The sequence below is a fragment of the Dicentrarchus labrax genome, unplaced genomic scaffold (assembly GCF_905237075.1).
Source record: "Dicentrarchus labrax unplaced genomic scaffold, dlabrax2021, whole genome shotgun sequence".
Taxonomy (NCBI): Eukaryota; Metazoa; Chordata; class Actinopteri; family Moronidae; genus Dicentrarchus; species Dicentrarchus labrax.
The window spans coordinates 13,059,572-13,081,658 of record NW_026136703.1 but is presented as its reverse complement, the minus strand read 5'-3'; the positions used below and the strand labels follow the sequence as shown (position 1 = coordinate 13,081,658).

The 22,087-nt window shown below is 41.3% G+C and overlaps 1 protein-coding gene across 5 annotated transcripts in view; it reads left to right on the top strand.

The window, feature by feature from the left end:
- evla (Enah/Vasp-like a) overlaps positions 1 to 21,186 on the top strand; it is a 34,983-nt gene extending 13,797 nt beyond the window's left edge. For 3 of the 5 annotated variants that reach the window (XM_051381387.1, XM_051381394.1, XM_051381379.1), the window contains 13 exons: positions 8,631 to 8,799; positions 9,727 to 9,907; positions 14,423 to 14,480; positions 14,590 to 14,651; positions 15,542 to 16,474; positions 17,603 to 17,850; positions 18,063 to 18,178; positions 18,438 to 18,465; positions 18,736 to 18,778; positions 18,933 to 18,993; positions 19,277 to 19,334; positions 19,442 to 19,499; positions 19,714 to 21,186. In XM_051381387.1, the coding sequence (XP_051237347.1) occupies positions 8,631 to 8,799; positions 9,727 to 9,907; positions 14,423 to 14,480; positions 14,590 to 14,651; positions 15,542 to 16,474; positions 17,603 to 17,850; positions 18,063 to 18,178; positions 18,438 to 18,465; positions 18,736 to 18,778; positions 18,933 to 18,993; positions 19,277 to 19,334; positions 19,442 to 19,499; positions 19,714 to 19,751 (2,053 nt within the window). In that variant the 3' untranslated portion in view covers positions 19,752 to 21,186. Of the gene's footprint in view, positions 1 to 8,630; positions 8,800 to 9,726; positions 9,908 to 10,621; positions 11,315 to 14,422; positions 14,481 to 14,589; positions 14,652 to 15,541; positions 16,475 to 17,602; positions 17,851 to 18,062; positions 18,179 to 18,437; positions 18,466 to 18,735; positions 18,779 to 18,932; positions 18,994 to 19,276; positions 19,335 to 19,441; positions 19,500 to 19,713 lie in introns of those variants that run through there. The other 2 variants (XM_051381414.1, XM_051381406.1) reach the window with 2 other exon arrangements.
- Positions 21,187 to 22,087: the final 901 nt, after the last annotated feature.

Genomic DNA, 22,087 nt, shown 5'->3' with positions numbered 1-22,087 from the left:
GGCAGGGAGGTTGTAATTTGGATGTAGATAGTATCAGGGCATAATAATAATAATAAAAATAAGACTTTATGTGACTCGTCTTTAGCTTTAATTACTGTAGTAGAGTGTTACATCCCATGCAGCAACATCACTGCAATCCCTGAAATCTGGCATCTATCACATTTCTCACTGTCTCTTTCAAACAAGCTAACTGTGCTCGGTTTGCTCACTTACAAACAACCAGGCTTCACACTGTTCCTCAGCAATAAAGTTGGCTTGTGCTGTTTTTAGTTCCCGCAGGCCTCCTTCCCTCCGTGTGCCTGTGAACAGTACTTTCCCCGTGGAGCAGATTAGAGGTCTTGTACGAGAGTTAAGTCCTGGTTAATTTAGATTTAAGACTGCAGTGAGGTAATGATCTGCCTGCCAGGCTCTGTCTCTAATCCAGCCAGTCATACAGACCTCTTCACTCTGTCAGCTAGACCCCAGCACCCACCCAAACACACAGGCATCCATACTGTAAATGTATACACCCCCACCCATACACAGGTGGTGGCTTTGCCCTGACCCAAAATTCCCAGTCATTCCTGGTGGCTATAATCCTCATGGTGAGCATAATAATAACAGACAATTTACAGACTCCATACAAAGTAACCAATCTCTGTGTGTGTGGGTTGGTGGGTGGGCTTGTATTACTATCTATGTGGGGACCAGTCAGTTGTAAACCATAGTAGTGAAGACATTTGGCTGGCTTCTTCAAATGACTATTTTAAGGTTAAGACTTGGTTTCATGGTTAAATTTAGAATTAGGTTTAGGTTGGAGTAAGGGTTAGGGGTTAGGCATTTGATTTGTTATGGTTAAGGTTAGGGTTGTGGCCTAGGGACTACATTATGTCATTGAGTTATACAAGTATAAAAATCCTGTGTGTGTGTGTGTGTGTGTGTGTCTGTTTGTCGGTGTGTATGTGTGTGTTGTTTCTGTGTCTGTTTCTGTTGCCCTGAGCTGGCCCTCCACTAAAAATATCATGGACTGTTATTTTGGGCGTACGTACAGTATGAGTACCATAATTATGTATTTTTGTTCCTGTTGAGCAGACAGCCTCGGTCCCAGCATGATTAGGCCATGAGTTGAAGTACCACTTGAACTTCTGTTATTGCAAGGTTATTGAGCCTGTTTACATCTCCCCCTGTATCAGGATAAACCTATACTAGACGGATAACTTAGAACATGCTTATTATGCAGGCTGAACTGTATTGAGTTGGTGTATTTTAGAGTCTCTCTCTCAGCCAGTCTCTCTCTCAGCCAGTCTCTCTCTCAGCCAGAGCAGCCAGATTGCAGATATGACGGCATATTGGTCCGCTGAGATAAACAATATCTACCTGAGGATGCCATTGTGTGTTTACCACACCTCAGGTTGAGTTATAAACCCTCCATGACACTGACTGTATGTCTCTATTAGTACCAACCAGGGATGCATAAAACTGTGTAATTATAACTCCTGCTGCACAGGAAGCCTCTCTGGAATTTGTCTCTCTCAGCCGGTTTTCATTGTACAGGAGGTTAGGATTTTTTTTTAAGCCACTTAATTAGCATGAAATGAATTGATTAATTGGATACATGAAGATGTCACCCGCTGTGCAGATCGACTGCTGCTAAGATGCAGCAAATAATCAGAGTTAATTTGTTACTTCGTCTATTATCTGATGTGACAGTTGAGAAGAGGATTAATTAGGATTTTCTGTTTGCGTTCATCAAACCATCAGGCCCCTTTCATTATTTTAGGCATCAGTTTTGCTCATATTAGCTGGTTGAGCATTGGAGACATGATTGACTGGGGCACAGAGGAAAGGAAGAGCGTTACATAGTTTGTGCTTTTGACCATTGAAATACCAGTACTCCCTGATTCCCCTTATATTTAACATGTTTTATATGCAGGAGATTCTTCTAAAGGCAAATTCTTTAAAGCTAAAAGGTTTGATCCTGTGCCAGAGGAACTCAGGAAAGCTTATTTCCCGTTTTTGCATGCAGTTCGTAAATTTAACTGTTAGATTGGCAGGGTGTCTATTAGGGTTGCAGCAGTACCATACCATGGTATACCATAGTATGAACTGTGACAGTTATCATACTGTGTAATAATACTTATAATAATTGGGTAAAACTGCATTCCCTTATACTGTGAAACTGTGATATTTTCTGAGACGGTTATCATTCCATAAAAATCTCATGCCATCGCTACCCTAGGAAGTGGATTGAATCTTTTATATCTTTATTAATAGAGTAAATCATCAATTAAGAGTACGGAAATGGAGAGGCATCCTGGTGGGTCACAGGTTTAAGTTGCAGACTATGAAAGTCCCGTGTTTGAGTTCAGTCAGGGATCTATTGCGTGTCGTTTCCCATCTTTGTCTCCTTGAATTTTATCATCTCTCTGCTGTCAAATAAAGCCATAAAATGCAAAAAAAAAAAAACAAACCCCCCAAAAACAATACATTGTGTAGTTTATTAGATCACCCATCCATCTTTGGAAAAGTATTTAACTGCATTTGAGTGGAGCAGTTACATGATCACATATATTTCTTGTAATTGAGCAAAGCTAGACCAACTGCACTATTCAAGGAACATTGCATTGGGAAAATTGTGAAATTCAACAAAAAACTGAACTATTGTATGAGGATTCTCATACTGATGACTAGCTCCGTCATTGTACACTAGTTTTTGTATCAGTTGTTGAACATTTATTTAGCTGACGGCGCACTTCGCTGCAGGGTTGGTAGTCTTTGGTAGTGTTTTTAACATTTAGTTTTCATCACAGAAACAAAGGCCTAACGAATCTGATCTGCTGTCATGAGCCTGTGCGAGGCTGTGTTGAATCATCATTTGTTCGGGTCTGTTCGGGTGCCTTCCACTCTGAACCAGCAGGATGAAACAATTACCCCAGCAACAAAAGCTAATTGCCATGATAACAGAAGCTCTGCCCTCGGGTGCTACCCAAAGAGAACGCCACATACACCCCACCATCCCAACCCACTCTCCCAGTATGCCAAGGAAACACTTTCCCAGCCTAAATACATCCTACAACAGTGATCTAATCATGAAGCTGCTGAATCTCTCAGAAACATGAAACTACTGTTCCTAAATATGCACACTCAGCCTATCCTGTATAAAGTCATTTGTTGGGCAGGATCAGGTTCAGGCATCGTTTCTTCCAGCACTGAGATCTCTGCTAATGGACTGAAAACACACAGCCAGTGTGTATGTATAGGATTTGTGTGGAGGAGGGCGGGGCAAGGGGGGGGCACATATGTTTGACCATGTGTGCAGGGAAGTGCTTTGCTTAATTCAAAAGCCTGGGAATGTGGCCTCCTTTTCACCACTCGCCTATGAGGCTTATTTAACATGAGGAAGTGCTCAGTGTGGCAAAAGCCTTCATATCCTCTCTGCCCTTGTTTTTGTCTCTGCTGTCTATTCACCTCCTTCGCTCTCTGTGCTCTGTACTCCTTGTCTTTTTTCTTCTCAACCCCTTGCAGGCTGCCGTTTGAGGTGAATATTATTTAGCCTCCTCTGAGAAATCTGCTTAGTCCAGCAAAAGCAAGGTGAAATGCTCAGACAGGAGCTGTTGGCAAAATCAAGTCAAGCTGATCCTTCTTAAAAACCAGACTTTAAATTCAGAATACATTTGTCTTCTCTGCACCAATACAAATATATATTGTCAGCAAATACCAAAAAACAGCTGCATTTATTAAAAACAACATTTTAAATATTTGTGCTCTATTAATTAGCTGGTCGATGTGGGGGAATCGTACAGTATTCCTATTTCTATTCATGAGTTGGTAGTGGGGAGGTGCTTATGCATTTTTAAAGATGGAGTGTATAGAATACACAAGAGGGAATATAGCAGGCTTAAACCTTCAGAGGATTGGAGCGGCCTGAACAGAGAAACTGCCCAAATGATCAGCTTTCCATGGTGAAACTGCTAGAGCAGCTATAATCAATAGATTTATATTAATGCTTCACATGACTATATGACCCTCATGTGAAAGGGGTCGATCGTAGTGACGAACTCACAGAAAAATATTACCTGACCCTGCAGTTCACCTCAGCTCTACACAGCATTTTCACATCTTTTAGCTCCTTTGTTAACGTTTCATAGTTTAAGTTTCTGTTTTGAGTCACTCTCATGGCTCTCAGCAGCAGGCAGAAAAAGCCTATTGTTCGCCATATCAACTTTATGAGACGGCATATCAAAGTTTTCAGCTTGTTCCGCTGGCTCCTCAAAACTCAGCAGATAAAAAGCGCAGGTGTAATTAATAACATGAATTTCTTTTAGGTGAGCCGTAACAGGGCTCTGGTATTGTGCATGGTCACTCACTGATATGGGAACACTTAATGGAATGGAGCCATTGTTAACGTTATTAATTACACCTGTGCCTTTCCTGTTTTGACAAGTCAAAATGTCTGCCGTGAAAATGTCTATTGATGTTAAATCAACTTAACAAAACAAGGACATGGATGAATTTCTGTATCATCTTCCCTCGTATCATCTAACACTTTTTAGTCACTGCTTGTCTTTTATGATGTAATGTAGCATCAAGTGCCAATTATCAACATTCATTGTTGTTCATTAAGTTTATCACTGTTTTCTTGTTCTGTAAATTGACCTTCAGTTCTTCCTGTTATGGACGTTTCTCCTCTGAACATCAGTTTGATTCATCACATTATTTTAATGTCACTGATTGTGATTTTCAGCAATGACTGACCTTTCTCAGATTACGCTGTATCGCCTGCGATCCTTTCATCACAAACACATAGTCATTCTGTTTTCTTTGCCTCTCGTCTATGTCATCTCTCTACTCAATCACTGTTTTGTTTTGCTTTGTTCTTGGCCGAATGTATGAAGCGTTTGAGCAAAATGAGCCTCTAGATTTTTTTTTAGTCTGTAGAAGCAGAGCTATCATGTGCCCTATTGTGCCTTGTCTCCTCTTTGTCATGTGACAAGAGAGAGTCCGCCACCCTCAGTAACTAGATCACACACACAAGCATTTAACACACTGACAGAAGTAGTGAAAAGCCTTTTTTCCACTGGAACTAGTTGAGCTGCTCGGTGAAGATCTAGTTCAGTTCAGAGCTAACAACTAAAGGAACTAATATAAATTATCTCGACTCGATCACCATCCTCCCACTTTTCTTTTTTTGCTCCACATCCCATGATGTTTTGATTGAGCAATGCGCAGAATGTAAAGAAGGAAGAGGCGAGACGCCCGCTTTATTTCTGACTGCTTGATGAGAACTGAAACCGTCAGCGTCAAGCTGGAGGCCTTCCATCCCTCTGGCCCAAACTGCTCCAGAAATAGGGCCTGTTTTTGTAAGAAGATCCATCACAGAGATGCAGCCACCTCCCTTCTCCCCTCCCTTCCCTATCCCAACGAGACTCTGGTGGTCTGTCGGGTCTCTGAAGTGGAGAGAAGTGTCTGTTATGTGATTAGAGAGTCTGTTTAACTTATTTAGAGATGTAGAAACACGATGTCTGTAGTTATCCCTCATGGTTTTCCATCCAGAATTGAAGGTTTTCCTCAAATGTTGAGACAGGGAACTTTTCAGATTGCTGATATATAACAATCGATATTATTTGTCATTTAACTTTCCTTAATCTTGACATATTAGGATTAGGATGACGTGCATGAGGTTAAGGATGAATGTTTGTGTCTGTGTCTGGGCTGTCAAACTGGACAGTGAATTGTTGAGTTCAGATTCTTGAATGATTCTCGTTTGAATGTATTTGAGGAATTTCACGTTCACATTTGCTTGTGTTAATGACAAATGTGTTTCCTGTTTGATTTTGAGGTTCCTGTTTGTGCCTAGATGGAGGATATTGATTGTGTAACCATTTTCCAGCCGCCAGCATCAGCATCTAGACTCATAGACTCTTACTTTCGCCCTGCCAGTATAGAATTTTACAAAATGTCTCTGTGCTAGAATCATTGTCATGAGTAAATTGTGTTTGACTTTGATATGGTATTGCTGCTGGTTAATTCGACAACAGTTGTGCAGTGGGGATTGATGGATATTGGACAGAGGGAGGGTGGTTGTAATCGTGGGAGTTGTTGCTGAAATCCATCTGTCAAGTGAGCTTGAAAAGCTTCTCCCTTAGGAAACGACAATGATGTTGCTGTGCAGTTTATGTCATACACTTTCTAATATTGTTGCATAGAAAAAAACTCTTACAAAGAGATTTTTAGATAAAAGAAAAAATGTAAATGAAAGTACGACGATACTGACTGTTAAGGCCACAATGCACTAAATGTCCAATTGTTTCAAATGATGAATATCAAGCACATCAAAAACCAGCATTAAGATGAGACTGTGTCACTCTCAAACCCAGTGTTTACCATAAAAAGCTATTTATTGGAGATAAAGATATGCAGCACTACACTGCTATCTCATCCCTGATGAGTTATTTGAGGCTGTTCAGACCACCGCAAGGGAACAAGAGAGCAGATGATGGCAGAAAAGTGAGAAGAAGTCGGCTGGGACCAAACCATGTGTTTGAGCGGTCCAGGGGGGTCTCTCGGGTGTCATGCTGTCTTCCTCCTGCAGAGCGGCACATCCGAGGAAAGGTTGTCAGAGGAAGGGGAGGGGTGGGGGGCGGTCACATGTTGGTATTTGAATGTTACTGCCATCCTCAGGGCCTTGGAAACCAGTCCCAGCCCCTGATAACTGCTGTGAAAGATTGCTCCCTCATGTTTTCTTATTTCTGCCATTTTTATTGTTAATGTAATTGTTCTAAACTGCTAGGAGTGTACAGTACATAATCTCATTCACTTCAAGCTCCCATGGCAATAGAACAATTGATCATACTTTTGGTTCTTGTCATAATTTCTGGCTTTTTTCATGCTCTCCAGCACTGCTTTTATTATGTGTTATACAGTATAATGCTGCCAGTATATCACTATTACATCTCAAATATTGTAGTTTTGTCACATTTGATTTAAAAAGGAAGTTATTAAGCAGCAGCAGTTTAGATATTCAGTCATGTTTTACACAAAAATGCCCAACATTACCTGGTTCCAACTTCTCAAATGTGACAATTAGCTGCTTTTCTTTGTCACATATGATGTTAAATTAGATATCTTGGGTTTTTTAAGTGTCAAATTTAAAGATGTCGATTTGGACTGTGTGAAGTTATGATGAGTGTATTTCACTGCTTTTTGGCATTTCATATTAAACCATTAATTGGCAGTTAATTAAAGTAATTTTAAGTTGCGGCCCTGGTACCCTTTTTGTTTAAGTTGCACACTTATAGTCCGGCTCTTTTGTCCACCTGATCCTATTTGCTTTTGCTGCTGCACTGACCACATTTTTGTTATTTTATGTCATTTTATATGAACTACGGCAGAGATTAAGGCACTAGAATACCTTGGCAGTCAGTGAGCAGATTAACAATGCTCCTTAGTTTGCTTTTCTTGGCCCACGGACCTTCAGGCTGCTAATATCTCTCAGTGCCACAGAGCAAGTCCCTGAGGTGTTGAAAAGGACAATTAGAGAAGCGTTTAGTCACTTCACAGGTTCTGCAGCTTAACCTCACCTCAACCTGTCCACATCCTCTCTGCACCTGCTGTTATGTGCTTTCCTTAGTGAGGCAGTTTTAACACCTTCATGCATATATGGTGCTACGGTCATAACGGTAGTCACACATAATACATATAACTCTTTATCTTATAAACTCCAGCTGTATCTCTTGCAGTGGGAATTTTGTGATGTGATTTGTGTGTCTAAACCACAAAGGTCAATGACCAAATGTGTCTTTTTAGTAAATTGAAATTGGTCGTGAACATGATTATTTTATGCTTCCTCATCGCTGTGTGATTGTGTGTTATGTGTGACTTTTCGTTTGCTTTTTACCAAATGAGTCTCCAGCTGGCGATACACTTGCTGATCAAACACTTTTTTGCGTTTTTAACACACTATGTCATTACCCAACACATTGCACACACCCTTCTGCACTGGTGCCTCTAAACATTTCTTGATGTGCTGTTATGATGTTACTATACCACAGTAAAGGCCAGGAGGGAAAGGGGAATTTTCCAGGGTTCCGCTTTAGGTTGAGGTCTTGTTTAAAGTTTTTAAAAATGGCAACCCACCCTCTCCTCAGCACACACAAGCTGTCAGATTTCTACAGTGGCAGTATGTTATTCTCAGTGTGGTAACTTGTAGTGGTAGCTGCGGAAAGGTGTGGCTCTCCAGTGATCCCTCAGCTAACCAGATAATCATACAGTGACTCTGTTTCACTGGTTTTATTTTATTGACCACCATCACATTTACAGTATGAGAATTAACAGTGCAGCAAAGCATCTCTATAATCCAAGATTCTCTATACTGTTTAGAGAACCCAATCTTGCCCATTTTCCAGTTGTTTTCTGTTCTATTAGTATTCCATGCTCAACTTAGTTTCTTATAAAAATGAGTTTTTCAGAAGCTAGGACATAATAGTAAGGGTTACATGTCTATACTCCAACAGAAACAGACTTTCCTGTACTGACAAGAACAAAAGAAACCCTCTATGAGAAAATAAATAAACCGGATCTATAAATGTCTCACCACAGTCAGACAATGGACTCTTCTTAATGTCCTCTATCTCTCTCTCTTCCCTCTCCAGTGAACAGAGTATCTGCCAGGCTCGGGCCTCGGTGATGGTATATGACGATGCCAGTAAGAAGTGGGTGCCCATCAAGCCTGGGCAGCAGGGCTTCAGCCGCATCAATATCTACCACAACACTGCCAACAACACCTTCAGAGTGGTGGGCGTCAAACTGCAGGACCAGCAGGTGAGAGACGAAAGAAAATCATCAGCAACCCACTCCTGGTGATGACAGGAAATTTCTGATGCACTGATTTCTGGAGCTGCAAATGAACATAGACACAAAGCTCAGTGATGTTTAGGACTGACCCATTTAACATACTGTTTGTAGCTCTTTCCCTCAAACCGTCATGGGATGAATGATAAAGATTTCTATGTTAATTACTTGCGAGCAGACGCGTGATCAAGACGATATGATTTCAGAGTTGGTTGTGTGAGGATTCAAATACTGTGCATTGACAGTATCACTCCATATCCATTAAATTTGGGTTTAATTTAATTGAACAATGGTTATAGGCTGATGTGAGGCGTCCATATTTGTTGTTTTTAGGCATCTCCATATTAGTAAGTGCCAAGTTAAACATGTTGGTGTGAACGCTATTTACAAGTCCAAACTCTGCTTTGTTTATTCTTCCTACATTCCTTCAACTTATTTTCACTTCATATTTTCCACTTGTCATCCAATACCCTCTGCAGTGTCTCTGTGCCCCACCAGGTAGAGAAGCTATGTTAAACTCCTAGCTCTTTGACTGACTCGTCTTGACTCCAGAGCTTTATACTAATTGACAGAAAAAGCCTGCATTAATAGTATAATTAAGTATAATTACAGGAAAATTATACTAAGTGACTAAATATGGAGCCTGTTTTAACAGTATTTATATGTATTGTAGTGTGGAATGTATCCTTATTGGATAAACCTCCCTGGGAGCGCGGGTACCATAGAGGTTAGAAAATCATAGAGTGGAGCAGAGAGACACTGGTGTTAAATCTCTTTTCACTCCCTCAACCACAGTACACAGCGTAAGTACACTGAGTGAAATACCTCATAATCAGTAGGTTGTCAATACTTAACCAACATGCCTTTCACAGCCTCATTTTCCTTCCCTTATTGAAGGTGGTGATCAACTACTCCATAGTGAAGGGTCTGAAATACAATCAGGCCACCCCGACCTTCCATCAGTGGCGTGACGCCCGCCAGGTCTATGGGCTGAACTTTGCCAGTAAGGAGGAGGCCACCACCTTCTCCAACGCCATGCTGTTCGCCCTCAATGTCCTCAGCTCACCTGACAGTGGAGGTAAGGATTCATCATATATGGTATAAATTTATATTTTTGGTAAACTATACAGTCCACTCTATTACTTTTTTTTTACTTTGGACGTCCTTCATGAAGTGCTAAGGCCCAGCTTTGTATTTCCTGGCGGGTCGTGAGGATTTTCTGAGACATTTTCTGAATATGTGAGTCAAATGAAATGGCTCGTCTCAACAGAGAAAAAAAGAGATTTGCTAAGAGAGAATCTTAAACTATTGTTGGAAACCTACTAATGGAACCTCAAATGGATTTTGGTTCAAATTACCACTGACTGCCTTTAACTGTCATCTGTGATCAGTTTAAATCTGTTTTTGCTCTCAAAAGAATGTCAGGTAACCGCAGTCAAATAATCCACATAGTTTTGAAAGTTTTCTGTTTGTTTTTACTATGTAGACATTCGTTAATGGAGGCGTTCTCATCAAACCAGGATGCACATTGTATACAGACAGCATAAGCACGTTGATGATGATTGATATGTGACACAATAATCTGAACTGTTGATTTCAAAGCCCAAGTGTAACTACTTGACTAAGCTGTACTACCCTCTGCTGGTGAATAACATGTACCGCAGTTACACTCTGCACACTGAACCAAACAATGACAACAATATCTGGCTGATTGCTGAGTGAAATATGTCCTCATTTAAAAGATTTTTTTTTTTTTTTCATTGTCATTGTTTCATTTTTCACTTTTCAGTGCTTTTCAAAGTAAAAGACTCTCTGTACAGCAGGAAAGCAGCATGATTAGAGACATGAAGTCAAACTGGCAGATTTGTTTTTTAGGGTCTTTAAACATGGATAGTAAACAAATTCAGGTTGAACCCCGAACTGTATTTGAAGCCAAACCCACGCCTACTCTTGGTTTACTAAATAGCTTCTGACCAGCTCTGGTTACGAGCTACTTATAAGTGGTGTCTCTGTGTGTGTGTGTGTGTGTGTGTGTGTGTGTGTGTGTGTGTGTGTGTGTGTGTGTGTGTGTGTGTGTGTGTGTGTGTGCGCGCGTGCGTGCGTGCATAAGATATTGAGCGAGAATATCTGTGAGTGTTTAACTGCGCTGACATCCCATCCCATCCTTGTGACTCTTCTATTGGTGGCTAAAATATCCCATATGGAGCCTTAAGGTCGTGCCTCACCGTGCTCATATGGCAGCCCTCCTTTTTTTGGGTGCATTTGAATGTGGGATCATGGGCCTCGTCATGCAAGGCAAAAGTGTCTCTGTTCACGGGAAACACTTCCTTACTTACTTAACCACGTTTCTTACACTATTTCTTTCTGAAAGAAGTAACGTTTTTACATAAAAAGCATACTGTACTGAGTAAGTTTCTCATCATGCGGACTCCAGAGATATCACCTGGTGTACTCAGGAGGGTTTCCTCTGCCATCATCATCCTCAGTAAGTGTTGTGCTGGAGAGAAATATGTCCATGCATGTTTTCCATGTTGAGCATCAGCCATTTTCTCACCGTAAAAAATAGTTGTTTATGTGTGTACGTAATAGTGCATTATGTTATTTAATTTAGTAAATAAGTACCTTTTTATCAAGTACTTTTTACTGCACTACATTTATTTGACAGTTGTACTTACATTTAAGATTAAAATGTCACTAAAACACATGTGAATCTTACAAAATACAATGTATTGTCAAGTAATAAACCACTGATTCCCAACCTTTGTGGCTGTGGCCCCTTACAGAAAAGCAGTGTCTAGTTTTAGATGACAATGAATCATTAGCAGTTCCACCAATTTCTTTTTTCTTTTCTACCCCACATTTAAGGAGTAACTGGCCTGTAGCTATATATTGAAGAAGAGAACAAGTGGCCTCTGATAAAGTTGTATTTTTTATAAGGATTTTTGTTGTACTGTAAAAAGGGGAAAGGGGAGCCAATTGGTTTACCAATTGGTAAATGAACTAAAGGCAGTTTGTGCTTCAGTAACTGAGACTGGTAATCCTAAACTGCACTAGTAGCCTTATTATCAGTGATTTGGGGAAAACTAACCGAATTAAAATTGGAATTGCCACGCAACGACATCCAATCATCAGAGTACAAATCAGAATAAAAGTCTTTGAGACATGTCGTTCGTTTTTAACTGAAAGTGTCACAGCGATTGTCTTTAAAGAAAGAATTATAGAGTACAAGAGGGAGGAGGAATTGGTTTTTCTTTGATCCCATTAAGATAACTCACACATCGCACACACAATGGTCTCCTTAGCTCCCACAAAATGCTTACAAGTCTGATCAGGCCTTCTTATCCCCTGGGCTTCCTGTTCTCTGATGTTCACCATGGCAACAGCCTGAGCCGTATACCATACACCATGTCAGCAGCAGAAACACACACACACACACATACACATTCGGTACAGCACAATACAGGGTGACAGTTGTCTCCTTCACCTCTACCTTATTACCGTCAGCAGAAAGGTTGAGAAGTGTTAATGAAAAGCCGCGGGTTGTGTTTTTAGAGTGAATCCCTTAAGTCTCACCTGAAAAAATACATAATGTAGATGACGGCAGGTGGACCAGACAGTCAGCAGATGCATGCAGCTCATAATGTTTAGGCTCTATTTGTATCTGTATCTTTATATTTTTGAAATACTTCTTGGAGATGAATATTGCTGCTGGTGCAAACAAATATAATGATAATATTTAGAAAAATGTGTGTCATGCTGATACTTAAACAAATAGCCTGTATTTACAAAGCCAGCAAGCATTTCTACTGTCACCCATTCACTCCCTCTTAGCATCGCATTCATTAAGACCTAAGGGCTTATTCAAAAACCGGATTGCTTTTCTAAAATGCTTGATTAGGCTTGATCAAAGCAAACAGTTAGTTATTATTTCAGTGTCCTCTCTTCTTGCAGAGAGGGTGCATTTCTTTGCCTTTAACCCTCAGGATATTTGCTAAATTTAATGTGCAGCTTTGCCAGCGGAGCACATAATTACTATGAGCTAGGAAGTAGAGTTAAGGGGAGTGTCAAGGAGCGCGAGGCAAACAAGACATCTTCCAGACCTCACTTCTTTTTTTCTGTGCTTCTCGTTATGGTAGCACCACAAAAGAAACACATTAAGGGTTTGGAACAAAAGTTGATTTTATTTATATAGAGTTATATAATATATATTATATTATATATAATGTGTGTGTAAAGTTTGTTTGATTGATTGAGGTTTGATAGCATAGAATATTATGTCAATAATAAACTAAACTAAAAAATAAATTAAACAGTTTGAGGCAAAAGCAGTCACATAGCCTTAAAACCTTAATAATATATCAATGGAAAACATTCAAAAGTCACATTTTAAGCAAAATTACAATGAAGGCGAAAATACAAAGGGGTCAAGTGAAAGGAATTCATGTAGTTATACATTTTCCACCTTAGCTGTGATTCAGACTGCAGTTTGAAGTCACTGCCCTGCCTCATGTTGACTGCCCCCATGGCCCCACCCACCAACCCCCATGCTCCAGACACAGTCAGCGGAAATATCACCCGTGGGTGTTCTTGATGTCACAGTGGGCGTTGAAGTTTAATGACTGGTATTCTGGTGATATGTGCTAAGCGCTCTCCAGGATGCTCCCTGTTAATAGCCACCCCAGAATGAGGGTCTAACTCTGTCACTCGGTGGGGGCCAGAGGGGGGGCTGAAGACTGTAGTCTGTAGTTGGTCAACAAGCAAAGCAACAAGCTAAACTGAGATGACCATGTGGCTGATGGGAACTTCATGAAACAATGTTGAAACACTGATTTTTTGTTGCAAAACAATCCCATGTATTTTTGTACTGTAGCTTATGATATATATATCTTTTGAATTCATATTTTCCTGTGACATTTCTGTTCATTCCACTCTCTGAGAGGCTTTGCTGCTGTGGTTTACAGTTGAAATTCCTGTGGCTGGCAACATGTTGAGCAAATTACATTATAAACAGCTTGTTGGCTCTCTGGGGCAAAGTACCTCACATGATGCCTGCTGTGCTCCGTTCATTCTGTAAACACAGCTTCCTGCACCCTCTACTGGGACTGTTTTATGCAAGATGATTATAATTTTGAGGGCTTGTTTACAGATGGAAATGTATCTCACAATAACTCCCTGTTGATCTCACACATATTATACTGAAAGATGTTACATGCATGTGTTAGTTGTTCATGTTCGAACCCTACAATGAAAATAATCCAGAAAGACACAAGACAAACATTTTAACAGTACAGAGTGACTATAAGGGCTTATCTCTAATAGAGACAAATAGAAACTAAATTCAAAATGCACTTTCATGCTGTGAAATACCGTATGTAATAAACAAATGTTGAATAATATGGAAGGGGACAGATGGCTGAGGAAAAAAAAGAAACTAAAAAAAGGACAAAAAAAGAGAGAAACAGTCACTGATCAGAAGATGGCCTTTTTAGAAAAGGGAAACAAGAAGTAAAGCAAAGAGTTTAGACTATAGAATAGTCAAAATTATTATTATTTTTTTATGTGGTTGATCTTTTTCCCACCTTGTGTCATTCAGGTCCAGTCGTCCAGCGCCAAAATGGGCCCTCCTCAGAGGAAAGCGAGGCACAGAGGAGGTATGATTTCAACCTCCGTGGTGATAGCGTGTTAAACAGAGAGACAGTCAAAGTACATATTAAAAATGACTTATGGCTGAAAGAGCTGTGACATCCTTGCAATTTACAGGATGATGGAGCAACATCAGATGCAGGCGCACAAGGAGAGGGAGCGACGGACATCAGGATCAGGTGAGGCTTAAACAAACACCCACACCCAGCTGTATTCACACACACACACACACACACACACACACACACACACACACACACTCTTTCTCTTTCACACGCTACTCTGGAGACCAGAAGGAATTAAAGGCTGGCGTAACGTTTGCTCCTAGCTACACAAACACTTTAGGAAAAAAAACCTCACAGCACACTCCAGCTGTCAATAAACAACCTTGCAGCAGAGTAAACGGGTATTTGCTCTGCTTTGTTGTTTTTTAAATGAGGGAGGTTATCATTGTTGGGTCAGCAAACAAGTGATTTCATCTTTAATAAATACCAGAGATTCCAGACCCTGATACGGTAGGTTCCTAGAGGTAAACAGGCTTTCCCAGTGTGGTTTGTGTTAGTGTTTCCCACCTTAGTTTCAACCACTACCCCCCCAGTCTGTACGCCCTTATGCTTTTTTATCCATGCACACTTATAAATGTTCAAGTCTGGCCTTTAAATGCACACACAGACTTAAACATCCTCCTTTGTCCCTGCTGTCAGTGGCGATATCAATACCCCCCTGTCCCTGCAACATGCTCTACTGCCATCTCTTTCTTCCAGCTACTGTTGGGGGGAAATGCCATATGCTTTCTGACCATGGCTCAGTCATGTTGCATTCTGCTGCTTTTTCTTTTTATGATATTTTGATTCTTTCTTATTTGCTATTGGCTTCCGTTTTTTGGATTGCTCCTGATTTTCTCATCTTTACTTGCTTGGTTGCTCAGTTGGTTGCTTTTCATTCTTCTCACGTTTTTCTCTTTTCTGTTTTCCTTTGTTTGTTGCCCTCCTTCGTCCTCCTCTTCGTCTGCATCTCCTCTACCTTTCTCTCCTCTCTCTATCTGTCTTTCTCTCTCTGCCCGTCACAGTCGTTTCCACTCTCCAATATAAAGTCTCCACCCCTCCCACCCACCCAGACACTCCTCCTGAGTACAGACAGTACAGGGCTAGCACACTGCCACCCTCCTACGTCCGCGTGGCCTCCTCCTCTCCTCCCTCCTCCACCTCCTCTTCTCCCTCTCAGGAGAAAGAGGCGGTGGCTGCTAGGGACAAGGCCCAGCTCTCCTCCCAGCTCTCCACCTCGCTTGCCTCAGCCTTTTCCCCAGTCCAGGCAGGAGTGACCACCCAGGGCCGACAGGTCCGTCAGATCCCCCTGTCTCCTCCCACAGCAGCCCGCCACCTACACCTTCAACAACAACTGCAGCAACAAGACATCATGCTCCCCCATAAGCATGGCACCTGGTCTGCCTCCCATTTGCAGCAAATGTACGCCCAGTTGCCCCCTTCCTCCTCCCCTCCAGTTATGATGGCCATGCCTGTGAGGCAGGGTATGCCCCCACAGCCAGTCCTTCCTATGGCTCACCCCCTCCCGCCCCTAAGCTCTAGGATGAAGCCCCCACCTCTTGACCCAAGCGGCATGACGGGGCCTCACCAGTACCCCCAGCACCAGCCCTACCCTCACTCCAACGGCCAGCCAGACGACTCCTACTCCCCTCATTCTCAGCATTTGCCACTCACCCCGCAATACTGCGAGGCCGTCCCCCTACCTCCTCTGATAGGTCAGACAGCCCCAGGCCCTGCCCCCAGCCACCAGCCCCAGTACGCATCCACCTTCCACCCTCAGCAGCAACAGCATCCACAACAACAACAACAGCAGCAGCAGGTGTACTACCAGCAGGCCCAGCCCCCTACCACCACTTCCTCCTCCTCCTCGCCCCCCTCTTACACTGCCATGTCTGACGGGGGCTCGCCCAAGAAGACCCCCTCCCCCGTCCCCCAGCAGGCCCCCATGGCCAGCAGCAGTAAGTATGATGAGGAGAGAGGAGGAGGTAGTCTCTCATCAGAGGGATTTTATATGTTTACAGTGTCTGTCTGTCTGTGTGTGTGTGTGTGTGTGTGTGAGACTGTGTGTGTTGTATGCAAGGGAGTGTCACTTTAGTGAATGCCCCTCACCCTCACATGAAAAATGCACGTGTCATATGCACACAATACCTGTAGGGTGAGACAACTGTTCCTGTTAGTACATAAACTACAAGACTGTAAACTGAAGCAGCTAAATGTCCATCGTTAATTATTATTACGCCTGTTATTTTCCTACTATGACATGTTAAAATGTCTTGTGCTATCCTGTGTGGAAGGTCTACAACCCTCACAGGCAAACAACCAAGGAGTTAGACCCAGCATTTGAATGATTTTGACTAACCAAGGCTGTCATCTCGCTTCAATCCTGCTCAACAGGTGTTTCACCTGGTGAGAAAAAAACACTGACAGAAAAAAGGCCTCAAAATGGCTGCAGTAGTAGAGCATTACCAGGGAAATAGGACTTAAACTTATTACGTACTAAAATCTACTTGAATCTATCGGTCGCCTTTATTTAGTTGTCAAAGTAACATATATGTCACATGGTTATGCAGTTGCAGGCAGTTTTGATAGCTCTTGGTACAGTCAGTGAATTATTTTGTTGTTGTATGTGGCTGCCGCTGTCACTTTCACAAGCAATGTTGGAAATGTAGACCTTGTGAAAGGATAATATACAGGCTTAGGCAGTTTTTTGCTTTAAGGTATCCACGGTAATGAGTTTCCCACATGCACTTATTCAACCACCAAGGTGGAGTTTTCATAACCGTCCCCTTTTGGATCTGCATTACCATGAGTCTATAATATATAGTATAAAATTCATCCAGCACTAAAATGAAATAAAATTAATGGCTGGCCGTGAAGTAGAAAATCAAAAAAAGTCCTCATGAATACCTCTGGTGTGTAAATTATTTCCAGTGCTGCCCAGTGGCTTGTCGGAAGCAGTTAGGTATTTGTTATACAGTGAGAGTGCAGATCACTCCTCAGAGGGCCTTCGTACTACCTCCCAAGGGGCAAAAAAGGTAAATCAAGCCATACTGCCATTAACCAAGATTTAAATCTGCCCCTCCCAGGCCCCCCTGTCTCTGCAGGTCACCCAGCTATGCTTTCTGTGGCACCTCCTCCAGCTGCAGTTCCAGCACCTATGGCTGGTCCTCCAGCCCCACCACCACCACCAGGTCCACCACCCCCAATGGCCGTGCCCCCACCCATGCCCCCTCCACTGCCCACTGGTGGAGGGCCTCCTGGGGGGCCACCTGGGGTCCAACCCTCAGGACTGGCTGCAGCACTGGCTGGAGCCAAACTACGTAAAGTACATCGGGTGAGCTACAATGGTTAAAGCTTAGGAGCTGTAGATCCAGTTGTTAATTGTTGAAGCCATGCTACTTGTGTGTGTGTGTGTGTGTGTGTGTGTGTGTGTGTGTGTGTGTGTGATCAGTGGGAGGAGGGGGGGTTAGGACACAAAGTCTGCTCTCAGTCGAGAAATCACCCCTCAGAAAAAAACTGAAACCCATTTTACAATGTATTCTTCAGGATGAGAGCAGTCCGCCCGGGTCTGGTGGCAAAAGTGACTCCAACCGGTCTAGTGGTGGCAGTGGTGGTGGTGGGGAGGGACTGATGCAGGAGATGAATGCCTTACTAGCTCGCAGGTACAACTGTTACACAAACACAGCACACCTTTCCTTACACTAACCATGCAGAGAAGCATGAGAAAATACCTGTTCTTCCATTCGATCACGTTATACCAACATTTACATTTTTCATCTTCCTTGTTCCGCTTTACTTGCAGTAAATGTTTATCTCTTGTACTAATATTTTATCCATGACTCAATCTTTCTGTCTTAGTTGCTAAATTATTTGAATATGTATCTCACTGTTGGCTCATGTATTCCTTTCCCCCTCTCCTAGACGGAAAGCCTCAGAGAAACCCGATGAAGTAAGACTTTTTGGGAATTGTTAATGTTAGATGAGAAGATTGATACCTCTCTCATGTCTGTCTGTTAAAGCTGAAGCTGTGGCCTGCAGCCGGTTTGCTTAGCTTAGCATATAGACTAGAATCAGAGGCAAACAGCTAGTCTGATCTGTATGCTAATCTAACTCTTGGCAAGAAAGATAATAAGTGTATTTCACAAAATGTTGAACTAATCCTGTGATTTTTAATTGAACCTTTTACACTAAAGCTGATGAAATTCTCTCTCTCCTGTAGGACGACTCTAGTGGTCGAGGGCCAGGTCAGCAGAACTCAACAGGTACAGAACAGCCCACTCACCAGATTATTATATAACACAGCTTGTACATATATTCCATAAAACAACAAGTTTAAAGACATCTTTTGCTCTGTGTTACAGCCGACTGTTTCATAGTTGTTTGATTTTATTTCATTTATTCTTTCCCCCTCTCCAGATGCTGTGAAGAAGCCATGGGAACGCTCAAACTCTGCAGACAAGTCCTCACTGGTGTCCAGGTCTGTTAGAGGAAGAGGAGTGAAGGGAGTGTGGTTTGAATATGAAATAGTAAACCTTTAACATCAGGGAATTTCCAGGAATTTCAGCATAAAGCTCATCCTTTGCACGATAGGCAACTAACATAAATTAAATTAGGATGAGAAGAATTGTCTAAATGGTGGTTAGGTTTAACAAAAAACCCTTGTAACGATACACAGTCCTTTTAAATATTTAGTGCGTAATGCTCATCCGCTGAAAAGAGGCTGCTTTTAGATTCAATCAGTTTGTCCTCTTGTGTTACAGAGTGAGACCCATCGGCAGCACTAGTGAAGCAGACACAGAATTTGACAGGATGAAACAGGTTGGTGTGATGTATTTTGTTACATGAGGGATATAATGGGTTTTTGTACAGTGAAGACTTACTATTTTGCACATCCTGTCAACTCACAAGCACTTCTTGTTTTGCAGGAAATTTTGGATGAAGTTGTACGTGAGTTGCATAAGGTGAAAGATGAAATCATTAATGGTAAGCAAGTTCATTGCAGTATCCGGGAGCAAAAAGCATGTTTAATCTTTAATCCTTTCCACACACTAGTTTTTACAACTCACTAGCTGTAAAGTTTACTATTAAGAGTGAAATAATCACATGAAAAAGCTAGTTGACACTGTTAATAATTCATAGTACTTCTATTATTCCCCCACATCTAATGCAAAGTTAACTGGTATTTCTTGTCTTGCAGCCATCAGACAAGAAATTGGCAGAATCAGTACATCCTAATCTCATCTGAGCAACAGTAGGAGGAGAGCAAGAGGAGGAGCTGGAGGAGGATGGACATGCAGATGCACAGACACGAGGACCCGGGAATGTTCTCTCAATGTTTCTGTGACCTCGCGATGCCATGATGCAAGTTGCAGAGATGTTGTGCCAACATTTGAGTCTGCTGGACAGCGAAAATGGAAGAAAGAAAAACAGAGAAGATGAAAGGGAAGGGGTTAATGAGACAGAGCTGCAGGAGTAACAGAAGGATGGATAAAGAAAGTGTAAAAGGACTGATGAACTCAAACAGACAATGAAAAATATACTAAAAGATGAATTGAGGGATGGACGGACATTCGTGCTGAGTGTGGTGTTGTGGTCCTCTCTGTGCACCTATAGACTCAGTCAGCCCAGTGTTGCAACTCTTTGTTCTCTGTTCAGTCCAAGTCTTAAGAAGAAAATATTTTTGTTTTCTAAGTTTTTACTGTTTTATTATTTAAAAACTGTGGTGATAATGATGATGCTGTTGATGACAATGAGTATTTTATTGATATTATAGAAGGAAAAAGGAATCTTGCACACCATTTATGTCAGCCTTTTATATTTTCTAATGTTATTTTTTGTTGAGTTTAGCCCTAACTATTTGATGATAACAAGCACAATATGGGTATAATGGTGCTGCAGACTCACCTGCCCTGAACTGGCTTATTTAAAAAAAAAAAACAGGCTTTTTTATGACCTTGTTCATACTGGTGATGTGTGTCTAATCTTTTCTCTCCAGAGAGGTTGGAAAAAATTGTTAAATGTTTGAACCACAATTAGCCACTCAAATTATTACCTCTTACCACATTAAAAGTGAGCAATTGATTTTTTGGCAATTAATCAAGTAACACACAATAACAGTCTGCTCTACAACTCCAGTGTGACAGAGGTACTTGTTTCTCTCTACCTGTTCAGATGTGTGAGATCAATGAAACTTGGGGATCATTCACAAAACAGGCCGATAACTGTAAATGTGCCACCTGGTTTTACCTAGCTAGAAAACAATGTAGTACTATCTATTAGTCATCCTATGCTTTGTGAACCTCCCAAGTATGCATGAAACCCCCCATTTCTATGAATTAGTTATTTATTTGGTTTGAAAAAAAAAAAAAAAAAATACAAACGGTGGTACATTTATTATAGTGGTTTGTTTCCATGAAGATTCCCCTTTCTATATATGAGATGTTGAACTTGATAATGGTAGCAATGTGAAGATAATGAAGGGGGTTGCTCTGGCAATATGCAAATCTTATCTAGATAAGAAAGTGAATGGTAGGCCTATGTGATGGTAGCTAAATGTGTCTTTGCAGGAAGGATTTGGTTGATTATCGGTTGTTGCATTCTATCCACTCTGTCCGCTCTCAACTACGTTCTGATTTAAAAGCTGGAAGTAAATTCATTCAAAGAAAAACAATAGACTGTGTCAGCCATCTACACAATATCCTGCTGTGTGTGTGTGTGTGTGTGTGTGTGTGTGTGTGTGTGTGTGTGTGTGTGTGTGTGTGTGTGTGTGTGTGTGTGTGTGTGTGTGTGTGTGTGTGTGTGTGTGTGTGTTCACACTTGTGTTTTGGTACATGTGGAAAGTTTAAATGGTTTTCACCATTAGAGTATATTTTAATTATGTTTGAATAAAATAAAAGGGTCACATCTGGTTACCGCAAAACAGACAGGAAATGGAAAACCAAGGACAAACTAATATTCTTGATAGTATTTTTTTCTTATAAAGATCTTTTACTGTTTTATATATATATATATATATATATAGTACATTGATTTAAATACAAACAACAAAGATCATGCTTATTTATCACAACACACAGATTGAGCTGCACATACAGTGGGTGGACAAAACATAACTAACACTATACAATAAAATTGCTCTGTGTTAAATACTAATTTGGCAATGCTTGTAATAATTCGCTGTAGTTTGCTGACTGTCAGTGAGTGAAAGCTAGAGACCACTGCTCCTCTTTAACAGCTAATGCTCTTTTCTTTTGTCTGGCTTAAGTCAACATGATTTCTAAGGTTTTTCTTCTCACTTCATTACACATTATACATTTCCATTTTGTGTAGGGTATACAAGCAATTCAAGCACTGATTATCTGGCCTATTTTCACAAGTTTTCTTGTGTTGCCTTGGATACTCACAACATGAAAAATGTGTCACTTTCACAGGTGATTCAGTGTTGCTTCCTGAATCACTGGTGCATCGGTCATGACCACCCAGAAATGATTTAATATAGTGATCACTAAACTCACGAAGACAGAGGCCAAATTCATACAATTGCATGAGCAAGGAGGACCAGTGGTCCCAAG